The following is a 13,653-nucleotide window of genomic DNA, read 5'->3' on the forward strand; positions in this document are numbered from 1 at the left end:
TGTAAATCATGAAACATGCTGGAATCATCAATTGTTTTAACAAAAATTCCAGGCAAAATTTATCAAAACTTTGGCTGAGTGTATTTCAACAAAGAATGCATGCATGTATAAAAAAATCTTTTTATCAATAATCCTAAAAATAGTTTCACCCTTGTCTGCCATGTCAAGATAGCTGGATTGTGTGAGGAAATTATACATAGAATAGTACACATTGTTATATTGCTGTTTTGTGTTGTAGTATGGTACATCGTCAACAGGATAGTACACATTGTTATATTGCTGTTTTGTGTTGTAGTATGGTACATCGTCAACAGGATAGTACACATTGTTATATTGCTGTTTTGTGTTGTAGTATGGTACATCGTCAACAGGATGGTACACATTGTTATATTGCTGTTTTGTGTTGTAGTATGGTACATCGTCAACAGGATGGTACACATTGTTATATTGCTGTTTTGTGTTGTAGTATGGTACATCGTCAACAGGATGGTACACATTGTTATATTGCTGTTTTGTGTTGTAGTATGGTACATCGTCAACAGGATGGTACACATTGTTATATTGCTGTTTTGTGTTGTAGTATGGTACATCGTCAACAGGATGGTACACATTGTTATATTGCTGTTTTGTGTTGTAGTATGGTACATCGTCAACAGGATAGTACACATTGTTATATTGCTGTTTTGTGTTGTATGGTACATCGTCAACAGGATAGTACACATTGTTATATTGCTGTTTTGTGTTGTAGTATGGTACATCGTCAACAGGATAGTACACATTGTTATATTGCTGTTTTGTGTTGTAGTATGGTACATCGTCAACAGGAGGGTAACTTCACCCTGAGGGTGGGCTCACTAATCCTACACAGTATAGGGCATTTGATGCCCTACCAAATAATCAGTGCTAAATACCACACTCGGGACTACATCTACCCGGTAAGTATGGAACCACATCCTGGAGATAATTGGTTTGATTGTACAGTTCAAATATCTTCAGACCTGTAACAAATCCAGTTTTCTTGTAACAGAGCTTACACTTTGGGTTTAAATTCAAAAATGAAATTAATATGTAAATCAAGCTGGTTTTATGTTTGAATGAGATTTTTACAATGAAAACCGTTAATCACCAAATTTGTCTCTCTAGGTCGGCTACAAGTCGAGTCGGTTTTATTGGAGCATGCGACGACTTTACAAGCGTTGTCGATACGTCTGCAGCATTTTTGAGAATGAAGGTCAGGCGGGATTTAAGATCCAAGTGGTTGAGCGTGGATTTGAGGACCTGGTGATGGAAGATAACACACCGCGTGCTGTCTGGTCCAAGGTCTTGGAACCGCTCGACAAGATGAGGAAAAATGCAGACCTTGTCAAAATCTTCCCCAACTTCATTACGGGCGAGGAACTGTTTGGACTTACTGAGCCCACCATAATCAGGGTCCTTGAGTCGGTAAGTGGCATGTGCACATCAGAGAAGAAAAAAATCAAGATTCTGGCTGTTTTTAGTTGTTTAACAGTAATTTACAAGAAAATCTTAAGGACAGACCCAATTGCACTATTGTAGTGGTATTCCACTATAATAGCTATATATAACTATGTAAACAGTAGCAAATAACATTGCATTGCTAGAAAAGATATACAGTGGAACCTCTATAAACCGAACATGCATGGGACATGACTATTTGTTCGGTTTATAGAGGGTTCGGTTTGGAGAAGTTGATCGAAAAATGACCGGTCAAATTCTGGATATAATTGGTTGGACGATGTTTTATTAGAATGCACCCGATTACAAAACTTAGACAATTTGGATTGTCTGAATAATATGCATATTATGAAAGTTAATCAATGTTTATATTGCAGAATATATAAGAAAGGCAAATGACTATAACAATAGTTTTAAACAGTATTTTCACATGTACAACTACACTTTACGATCGGCCTACATTTTGTTACATCCGGTGAAGCTTCGTCATGTGGATGGGGCCAATAGTCCGATACAGAATATTTTACACATCAAATAATATTAAAGGGCGTGAAGATATTTTGTTTCAATATCAATTACAATTGATCAGATGATACTGGTCGTATTTCCAACATCGCTGTTGTCTAAAAAAAACATCACGGGCTTCTTTACGAAAACAACCCCTTTTGGGCCTCATTTAAATTAAATGCGAAACTCAGGCTTCTAGCTCTACTTGCATTGAGAAAATAAACGAACCGACGCGCTTCAATGAAGTGTGGCATTGTTTCATAATTGTCGTGTTGATTATACACTAGGCCTTCGGTCATAATGCACCCTTGGGGTATATATTGGATACCTGTACAAATCACCTACGTAGGTCCCGAGACAATAAGGCTTCACACAATACCTGTCACAGTTGTTGTTTCACGGTTGACTGGCCTGACCTCGTGTCATAATCGCTCAGGTAAGGCCGGTTTTCAGAAGTAATTTTTGGTATATTTTAACAGGAACCGGACACAAAATCAGACCGGTGTTCGGAATTCAGAGGGATCGGTATTTGGAAGTTTTTTAATACTATAATAAAGAAGGACCAATTCCGTACAATGACAATTCGTTCGGTATTCAGAGGTGTTCGGTTTTTAGAAGGTTCGGTTTTCGGAAGTTGCACTGTATGTTACTCGGAGCAAGAGTATGATATTTTTAACAGTGCTCTTGCTAACATACTGACATTCCATTTCTTCCCTTCAGCTTCCTGGGACTGACCAACTCAATAATTACCACTTCAAGTTTGGTCGGTCCTCTCTCATCGACATGCCCCTTCTGATTAACCCAACAGGCTGTGCTAGGACGGAGCCTAAACTACGCACCCACTTCAGAAGGTAAGTGACAGAGTGGCCCAGCAAAAAGTCTCTGTACAGGAGTTAACAAGCTGTCATTTAGCCACTCGATACAAGTAGAGACCTTGCATGAAATATAGTCTCAATGGCTATTGGATAAATGACGATATAATATAATGTTACCGCTTATCCATGTTCCAATTGACAAACAATATTATATTGTTCAACATGTAAAGATCATGTAGTCACTTATTCAACACACACCGGCCCAATGCTATATATTATGTATATACTGAGAAAACACTTTTCTTGAAATAAATTTGACAAAGAGAACGCTTTAAGGATTTGTACCATAAAATTTCAGTTATATAGATCCCTAAAAAGTTTAAGTTTTTTTTCAGTGAAAACAGGATCTCAATATAAAAAGCCAAAATTAGCACCCTAGTCTCTAATGTACAGTAAAAATATTGTAGTTTGTTAAAAAGGCACAATACAACATTTCTATTGCTGTGTGTTGTAACAGGCCCCACACTCTGCAGTCCAGTAACACCTCACGTTCACTGCCGACCACCGTCACTGGAGTGACCGGCGACCTCAATTCACCCTACATGAAGCAGTTTGTTCACTCAAAGTCGCAGCAGTACAGACGTCTTAAGACTGAGTGGAAAAATAATGTGTACCTTGGACGCTCCAGGATCCAGGTAAGACCTTTGACCTTTGACCTACATCAAAAAAATGGTTTGTTTGGGCATCATTTCCACACTATTTGTCAATGGAACTTAATACTTATGGGCCATCAGTTGACCTATGTAAGGTGGTGTGTCAGGTTGACCTCTGACCTACATTGAAGAAAAGTTTGTCCATTCTTGGCATATAATGTCACATTTGATAGAGGATAAATCATTAAGTTGCCTCGTTTTATGCAAGAGTTAAAATTGTTTTGATTACAAAGTTTGTTTGATGAAAAGCTTTGGAGCAAAGAAAATTAAAGATTTGGAATTTCTACCTTTGAATATATGATTTGACTGTTCATTGGGAAAAAAAATGTAACAATTATGACAAAATGATTCTTTAGGGGCTGGGATTGTTCGCTGCCAAGGATACAGAGAAGCATACCATGGTGATTGAGTACATTGGCGACCTTATCCGTAATGAGGTGGCCAATCGGCGGGAGGTGATCTACGAGGAGCAGAATCGTGGCGTGTACATGTTCCGTCATTGACAATGAGGTGGTGGTAGACGCCACCATGGCTGGTGGCCCTGCCCGCTACATCAACCATTCCTGTAACCCAAACTGTGTGGCAGAGGTGGTGGCCTTCGACAAGGAGAGCAAAATCATCATCATCACCAACCGCAAACTCACCAAAGGAGAGGAGGTAAAAACTCGTTTAGTGTCAGCTACCAGTTCAGAGCTGATGATCAGTGATGATATGTTGAGAGAATTTGTTTTAGAGTAATATTCTGTATTCTAACCTGAATTATTTTGTATTATTTACAATGTTAAGTTTCTGATATGTACCCTACAATACTTTTTTGCTTTGAGTTCAACTTATCATGTGGCCAGTTATTTTCATAGATATCAATAATCTAATTAGCAGATATTCATAGGAAGAAAGTTCAAACATGTTAATAGGATATTTACCAACAACGGGTGAGCTGGCCATGATTAAGTGCCAGTAATAGAACTAAAATTCTTCAAAAATCTCAATAATGTGTCGCGACCATCCTCCTGATAGCCCTTCGTGTGTAGATTGGTAATAAGGAGAGGTACACGTGTTTATAACTCAGGAGTGTTACCCAGAGATTTGTTATTCATTGCCGCAACGTTTTCTTTTACAGTTGACATACGACTACAAGTTTGACTTTGAAGATGAGCAACACAAAATTCCCTGCTGTTGTGGAGCACCAAACTGCCGGAAGTGGATGAACTGAACGGATGATAACAACAAAGCTACGTTTGGTGTGAACTCAAAGTCTATACATTTAAAGTTAGCATACTGTGATGGGACTTGGTACATGATCATAATGTGTGCTAGACTGATTGTAGCCTAAATCCTGATTTAAGACAACTATCTCGGACTTGACATCTTGTCCACCGATGTGTGTGCTGGACAAAATTCCCCGGATTTTCAATACTCTTGGATTCGACACAATTTACCGATTAGTGACAATTTTGACTGGATGTGTAAATTTTGATTTTTGTCTTTGGGTCAGACAGTGAATTTGTGGTGACCTTTCTCCCCTAAAGGTGACATACACCGTAATGATATATATTAAGGGGATAGTGATACAGAATAGACGATGCTGGCTGCCCGCTACTCACTTAATACAGAGCATTGTTACCAGCGAGATTTTTAAATGTTCTTTAAAAATGGCAGATGTTGAATTAGATACTCACTAGCTAACTAGTCACTGCTAAATCTTTAGTTCTTCCTTAGTTACCTGATGCAGAAAGGCACTCGCGGCAGCCATTTTGCTTATCCATGGCTGAGGCTGGTAGGATATAAACACCGCCAAGTGATACATGTAACTTTATGTAGAGTTGGTAAATTTGGCTCGTCAGGATGTACAAAACAAACGATGTTTTGTTGGATTTTATCAGTGTGACCTGTGTTTTATTTCTAAGAATGAATTATGCAAATAATCCAAACGGAGACCAATCAGCCAAATTGTGCCATTACTTCTTTTGTATTATCACCAGGTTTGTTTACTCGTAGGTGTGTGTGTGAATTGTTATGATACAACAAAGCAGTTGTTGAGTATTTGTTGGGTGTGTGTATGTGTATAAATGGCTGTAGGTGTGTATCAGTGTGTGGATATTAGCCTACCTCATCCAGTTTGTATCATACAGTACTGTAGATGGACTGATGTCTTCTCCAATGGCAGGTCAGCACTACTAGACTTGCTCTAGTCCTAGGAACGGTGTTTCAAATTTGAAGTAATTGAAGTAATATGCAGATATGAATGAAATGTTTAGGGAAGAATGTATCATATTATACAAGGATATAGGAATGAAATAAATTGTCTAGGTGAAATAATGAACCCTCTTTCCCCCCTATTGGTCCAGAATAGGCAGCTCTGATGTATTGAACTGGAAGATACTAATGTGACCAGTAGGGGACACAGGGTGTGTGATGTATATATTTGTCAGATGACATGAACAAAATTGAATTCTCAGACTTGTCAAGTATTTAACTTTCTAATTACCATTTGTGTATATGTCTAAACATAGATTTATTCCCACAATTTATCATTCTGATTTTTTTTTCTCAATGTGTATTAAGATAGTGTTGACATGGGACATGTTGGTCACTTGATATTGTAGTGTTTTTATCATTATTATTGATATTCTCTATTATTGGCGTCTTGGTCCTTGATATCATTTTTATACTTCGGATTGTGATCACGCTCACTGTAATATAAACATTTCATATATCTATATATTAAAGGTTTTTTAATTGGTTATATTTATAGAAAATGATTTACAGTCAAAGTAGCAGAGAATGAGAAAACCCGAGAGGAAACTGTTATCTATAAGAATAGATTTATGACTATCTGTTGTTATTAATTTGTGAAGTAATTCCATATTAATTGTTTTTACATTTTCTTCTTTGTTTCTCATTATGTAAATTTTATTGTTGAGTGCAGTAAGGCAAATATCAAATTGTCTGGTTCTGGCAAAAATAAAGATTTCTAACAACCCTCACTGTTTCTGAAAAAAAAACATCTGTTAAAAAATTGGTATATTCATTTGCTGTGAATTTCTATCTTCATTGTTTCCAATACAATAAGGAGTCAAAAAGGAAATGTTTTATAATTCAAGCTGATAAAAGCTTAAGAGAAAGTTTCAGGTCACTGTACAGATATGTTGTCAACATTAGTTAATGTCAATAACTTTCTTGGATGAAGTTAATCTGGTCAACAAAAATTGCATAATTAAATTTTAGTAAAACCATGGCAATTTGAACCCCCCAAAAATAAAGAATGTTATAAAAGCTACAAAAATATTAATTTAAAAGTAAACAAATATTCATTTCGAAATTTGTTTCAAATTTTTCAACTTGATTTGAAAGTTGCCAGAACCAGGCAATATGTTTTCCCCTTCTGTTTGATAACATTGATCTTGCAATATCATGTCCCCTGGATGTAGCTGTCGAGTTGACAGTGTCTACCCTGCTATAGACTAGCTGTGTGTCTGGACTGGTCCCACAATGAAGGGTAGTTAGTTGTTCTAGTGCTAGTGTGTAGCGTTTTGTATGTTATATAGAATTTTTAAACCGTTGTGCTATCGTCAGACTTGGTGAGAGTTGTCACCATTCGTATGGGATTAGTCTTTAAACTCGAGAACGTTGTTCTGTATGTGTTTCTTTTTGTCCAAGTGCTGATTGAAGGTGGGAGAGTTTTCTTTTTCTGTCCAAAAAAGTATTTGCAGAAGCTTATAAAGTAAACAGGTGAATGGTAAACAAGTGTGTGCCCATTGTTGCTGTATCAACTCTTCATCATCCAGTTGTGTATTCATCAAAATTATTTAGTTTCAACTTAACATTTTGCATTTTCCACATTAGCTTAACAGCGGTTTGTAGGTGAGGTATCTACGTGTGTATTTTTTCTCCTGATCTCATCTAGAGGAGATTTTTGATTGAACCAGGCAGCATATCAAACCATTTGTCCTTGTGTGACACGACAGACTTGGCTAGGTTAGAAAGTGAGTGTGATTGGACGGAAGTGTTTCATGTTATATTGCCACTCGGCTACAGTGGTACATAGGTGGTCCCAAATTTACTTCATTTTCTCCTCGAAAGCTTCATAATTTTCAGGTAATTGTTGTTGGGTGTGTTCAGTCATATAGGATGAACACAAATATTGTAGGTGAGCCCTCATTCCTTCCTCTTTTGTAAACCACAGTCATCACTTTCAATCAGAATCTTATATCTTGACCAAATTTTGACGATACATGCTCCCTCTACACATCTACACTTCGGTTTCTGCTACATGACCTGTTAGGTTTGTTTGACATACAAATATGAGACCATGGTCATAGCTGGGCAAAAGGAATGTGGCATGGAGGCAGTCATTTTTTTTAATATTTCAAACATCAAATCATTTTTTCTTGGCTAATGAATTTTGTTTCCCAGTCCCAGAAATTGGCTGTGTAGTTCAATTTCGTTTTCTTTTTTTCATGATTTTTTTTTTTTTTTTTTAATGAAATATTGCGTATGTCCTTTTTGTCATACAACCAAGTATTTAGGTATTTATTGTTCCAGTCCTATTACAATTCTGTTTCTCCTACATCTATCACAACATTTTCACTTTTTCTAAAATGTGTTGCAGTTCTGTATGCAGTGATCTTTTAGGAAAGACGGGAGATAAGAGGTTACGAAAAAGGGAGTGTTGGTTTGAGGAATCGACATTTATAAATAGAACCAGGAAGTATTTCAAATTATGCAAATAGAGTGTATTTTGTTATGTTTTAGTTCTGGCAAAGAGATTTTTAAGATTTCACGGAAAACATTTGTTTGTCTCAAATGTTACTGAATGGCAATGCAATCATTTTTGTTCCGTGTTTATTCTGAGAGAATGGTCATTCAGCTATGGTTCTGCCAGCTGCAGAAAACCATGTACAATTCTAAACCTACCTAAATGACAAGCCCAGATTTACTTATCAAACTACAAGAAGAGAGGAATTATTCTCAATTTCTTCCAATTTTTGTTGTTGTAATTTTTAAATGAAATACTGTTTTTGATAAGATGAAGTTTCAAAACAAATCCACTAAGTTAGGTATTGTCAGTGCTGTTAATGATGCTTTTCAAAGAAAATGTTATCAATTGTGAGATCTGGCATTTAGTACTGGTATTATAAACACAATACCATTAGTACCTGTACTGGTATTACTACTACACTATACTGTTGGTATACACAAATCACCAGTATTTCTACAGTAAAACATCCTAGAGTTTAATGGTGATCAGTCAGTCTCCTTGTGTGACCACTCGGATAGAATTTCTGTATGTAGGACTTCCCAGGCAAGAGAGTTTCCTTGTGTGTGGTAAAACTTTCCTCTGAATCTCCTGTATGTTTGATCTGGCAGACAGGTTCTCCTGAATGTTTGATCTGGCAGAAAGATCTCCTGAATGTTTGATCTGGCAGACAGGATCTCTTGTATGTTTGATCCGGCAGACAGGATCTCCTGTATGTTTGATCTGGCAGACAGGATCTCCTGTATGTTTGATCTGGCAGACAGGATCTCTAGTATGTTTGATCTGGCTGACAGGATATCCTGTATGTTTGATCAGGCAGACAGGATCTCCTGTATGTTTGATCTGGCAGACAGGATCTCTTGTATGTTTGATCTGGCAGACAGGATATCCTGTATGTTTGATCAGGCAGACAGGATCTTCTGTATGTTTGATCGGGCAGACAGATTCTCCTGTGTGTTTAAGCAGACAGGATCACCTTATGTTTGAGCTGTCGGAGGAGCTGTGAGACAATCAGACACTGGTTTCTTGTTTGGGTTTTTTTTTCCTTTTTTTTTTTTTACTGTAAACCATGCAAACTTGTTAAAACTTTTGGGGGGAGGGATAATGGAGGGAAGGGTGTTACCTGATCGGATGGATGAGTGGTTATGCGAGTTATTACTAAATTATTGCTTCGTTATGGAGAGTTTGTTGATGTATAGCCTATAGTCCTCTTCACTGTACATAATCCATTTCCATGTAACATTATGAGATGCTGCTGACAGAAGCACTAGATGATTAAGATCGAGAAATAAATAAGTATACAGATATGAAAAACAATCTTTGTTGTTTGTTTCGGTTCAACAGACATAAATGTTTGTGAATTTATTAAATGGTGGGTTTCTCAAATTGCCCTTACATGTTCACCATGTCATCTAGTTATGCATTTCATATTTTGAGCTTTATTGGATTTCAAGATGGCAGCTAAGCTGCCATTTTGATTTTTGACACGCAGAGCTTATTACTGTTACTTTTAAGAAATGATAAAATTTCTTTGGACATTCCAAGTTCAATTTCTAGTTGTGAATTCAACTTGGCGAGATTTTTAAGATAGCTGCCATAATGGTTGTAAGTGGGTTAAAATAACAACGATGACATGATTTTGAACTCGTCTGCCAAAGAGCAAGTGATCTATCATTAACGTTTCCTTTTAAACAAATTTTCATTTACAAAAAAAAACTAAAAAAAACCAAAAAAAACATGGGTCATAAAATTGTGCCAGTAGTACGCCTAAGGGCTACATAGTTTTAAGTTCTGTGATACTCTTAGAGTAAAGTGAATTTAAATTGATAAATGTGTTAGAAGTTTATAATTGTAGACATATAGACAGAGACATCTGCTACCGAGAAAAAAAAAAAGACACTTTTGACTGGAAATTTTCCACTGCCACATACTTCAATTATGTAACGTATAAAGTCCCAACCAAAACGCCTATTGTCAAAATACAAAATAAACGATTAATTCCCGTACCTATGAATTGACGCCCTACATTGACATATATTTTAAAATCAGATTTTAGTCGCTTCACTATTATTCACCTACCGCCAATAGGTGTTCAGGGATGACAATATTAATCTATTTTATTCTCTAGATTTAACTAGTATTTTTCTAAACGCAAATCATGCTTATATAATGCATATAATGACCAACAACCGTATAACGACTCTTTCAGTGTATACTTTTCAGTCACTGTGTTATTACAAAGTCCTATTAATAGCCAGGGTCATTTAAGGACGTGCCAGGTTTTGGAGGTGGAGGAAAGCCGGAGTACCCGGAGAAAAACCACCGGCCTATGGTCAGTACCTGGCAACTGCCCCACGTAGGTTTCGAACTCGCACTCCAGAGGTAGAGGGCTAGTGATAAAGTGTCGGGACACTGCGCATGCGGCCCCTTTACAATACAGATCATCATTATACACTATACTTTATGAAGGTCTGATGGTGACCGGTTAGGGCTCGTTATAATGTAGTGTACATGACTTGTATATAATGATAATCTGTATTTTAATCTGATTCTTGCAGATTCTCTTGACACTTTAAGGATGCGCAGAGCTTGTATAAAATTCACCAATAACAGATTGGTAAAACTTGTTGGGATTATTGGCCCAAGGCCTGTTCAATCTGCCACTTTTAAAGAGTCCAGAGCTACCTCATCTGTGGGATGAGAGTTCACATATTGTTCACAATTCTACATTGATTATGTGCCGATTCTATCATTTGGGCCCAAAATACCCACATACGAACTTTGATATCATTAGGAGAAGCAGAGACTTGTATATCACAAGTGATATACAAGTCTCTGGGAGAAGATCCCCTGAAATGCCGCTAGGCCCTATGTTCGTATTCACGTGATGATCAGGGCCTTGATTGCGAAGAAGGGCTCAGTAGTGACATCTTCGCTAGCCAAGGCTTCTGAGTTCGTGGAGTGTAACGTAATCAGAAGCCTTGGCTAGCGAAGATGAGTAGTGATGGTGTATAGTCGTAAATTATATTGCCAATAACTGCCCACGTGCCCAGCACCAGTGATCGACAGAGTCTAAAATTTTAAAATGCATTGTCGATTACAGAATTATGCTAATTTTGGCACCATTTGGTATTTACATAAAACTCTGATAAAATACCTGGTACGTCAGGATTTTAAATAACGGATCGTGGCGGTTCCATCTGGTTTTATGATCTATAATATAAGTAACCAATCAGAATCAAGTCCAGTAAGGTCAAGGTCATTGATAAAAATAGACGTCATTAGTACAGTATAATTATGTATTTATGGAGCAATTTTGATCCAGTATTCAAATTAAATTATACTTTATGAGATATCTTTTATAAATGACATATCTTCTATACTTTTCTTCATATGGTATAATAATTTAATTTCGTATGAAACACGCATTTTCATTGGCTGAAATAATTTTGTTATACCTCCATAACAAATTTTTTGACGTTGCGAAATGTAACGTCATTTTTGATTGGCTGATGACGTTGCGTAATAATTTATCACAGAAAAGAGTTCGCCAAAGAAAGTGAAATATCTTGGTGTGTATAAGACGAAATTAAATTATAAGAATTAACATTAATTATTTTTTCTGTTATACAGTCATAACATAAAAAAACTGGAGTGTACTCTCTTCATAAACCGCTTAGCGGTTTATTTAGAGTACACTCCAGTTTTTTCTGTTATGATTGTATAACAGAAAAATAATTGATGTTAATCCGTACTGATCAACATTACTCCATACACAAATGACAAATTATTTTGCCATAATTATATATATATGTGGCTTTTAAATTATATCTTGCATTGTTTCTAGATTTTACTGTACAATAAGTAGCGTATCTAACGATACATAATTACATGGCCAGTAAATTTTTAGCCCGGTCTGGAAATCAAAATGTCCCTGACATGTGGCCATCTTGGATTCTGACACTTCAAATTTCTGAGAAAGCTCGATCGTAGATTCTTTTGTTATGAAATGATTTGAAGGAAAGAGGGTCGGAAACGTCGAGAAAACGTCCGTCTTTACAAACAGCTTTACAAATTACAATTAAGTGAAAAGGAATTAAGGCCCAGGGTTCGCCTTGATAAAATTAAATTGCACAATAGTAGGAATTTATGGGCTGGAACTAAGTCGTCTAAAGGGGCTAGATTAACATTCAGAAACCCTAGGATAGGCCCAAACTACAAAATTACTGTAACCAATTCTCGGGATCCTGTGTCCATCTGAATACCCAAGATCGATGTTGCATGGTCGGCAAACTGACTTGAACGGACTCGGTACTTCATTCTCAAGGGTCAGCCTGTTGACAGGGCTCTTCGGTCTGATGCTGCCACGCCCACAGGGACTTGAGAATTTGTTAGAGTCTACGTGTATTTGGACCTTCCCTAGTGTGTATAGCACATTTTGAGACGTTTTGGTCTCATAATGTTCTATACACGCTAGGAAAGGTCCATATACAGGTAGACTGTAACAAATTCTCAATTTAAGTCCCTGGGGCCACTCCACGGCCTACTGTGACCCCTCTTTTAATTATAATAGTTAGTTACTGGTTTCTATGACCACTTACCAGTTACAAGATGCAGTCTTGTTCTGTCGGAGGGACTCGCACTATTTTTGTTTGTTAATATAAGTCCATTGTTTTAGAACCTTCTGTCATAAAATATAAATCTATTATTACTGATCCAATTGTTATTATTATACCTCAGACTTGTATCACAGCTTCTGATTAGTGAAAACCATGTCACGTGATTAAAAACATTCGTTATGTCACCCTCTCGTGAGCCCTCCAAAATCGTTATGTCACCCTCTCGTGAGCCCCAACTCGGAACTCTCTTCCGTAACGTCTTCAAAAGTAGTCGAATCAGAGAAGTTCCGAGTATTCTGCTTGACAACAACAATGGCTGCCGGCGGACGCTATCGTCTGCCAACAGAGGAGGAATTGGCGAAATTATTGCAAGAAAAGGATTCTAAAAACACCAAAAGGGTCATCAATGTGGCCGTGGATTCCTTTAGACATTTCCTATCTGCAACAGGTAGGCCTAGACCAAAGGATTGTGAAAACTTCGACGTCCATACATTGAAAGTTCAACTGGGAGAATTTTATGCCGGGTCCAGAAAGACGATGGGGTACCTCTTAAAAACTTTTCTTAAAAACTGTTGATAGTAATAAATAAACTTATTGATACCAAAATTAATTCACTTATGTTTTTTTCGGTATAATAAAACAATTACTGCCCTTGTTCCGAGTTGACATGAATATTTGCCCACCCTTGAGGTGTCATGTCACCCTCGGGCTACGCCCTCGGGTGACATGACACCTCTCGGGTGGTCAAATATTCATGTCAACCC

At 37.1% G+C, this 13,653-nt stretch overlaps 1 protein-coding gene across 1 annotated transcript in view; it reads left to right on the top strand.

Moving 5' to 3' along the window:
* LOC117322279 (histone-lysine N-methyltransferase 2C-like) overlaps positions 1 to 9,584 on the top strand; it is a 100,650-nt gene extending 91,066 nt beyond the window's left edge. Inside the window, 7 exon segments of the mRNA XM_033877093.1 lie at positions 806 to 935; positions 1,144 to 1,443; positions 2,704 to 2,834; positions 3,316 to 3,493; positions 3,868 to 4,008; positions 4,010 to 4,168; positions 4,632 to 9,584. Of these exon segments, the coding sequence (XP_033732984.1) occupies positions 806 to 935; positions 1,144 to 1,443; positions 2,704 to 2,834; positions 3,316 to 3,493; positions 3,868 to 4,008; positions 4,010 to 4,168; positions 4,632 to 4,724 (1,132 nt within the window). The 3' untranslated portion in view covers positions 4,725 to 9,584.
* Positions 9,585 to 13,653: the final 4,069 nt, after the last annotated feature.

This window comes from Pecten maximus, chromosome 2 (genome assembly GCF_902652985.1).
Source record: "Pecten maximus chromosome 2, xPecMax1.1, whole genome shotgun sequence".
Classification (NCBI taxonomy): domain Eukaryota; kingdom Metazoa; phylum Mollusca; class Bivalvia; order Pectinida; family Pectinidae; genus Pecten; species Pecten maximus.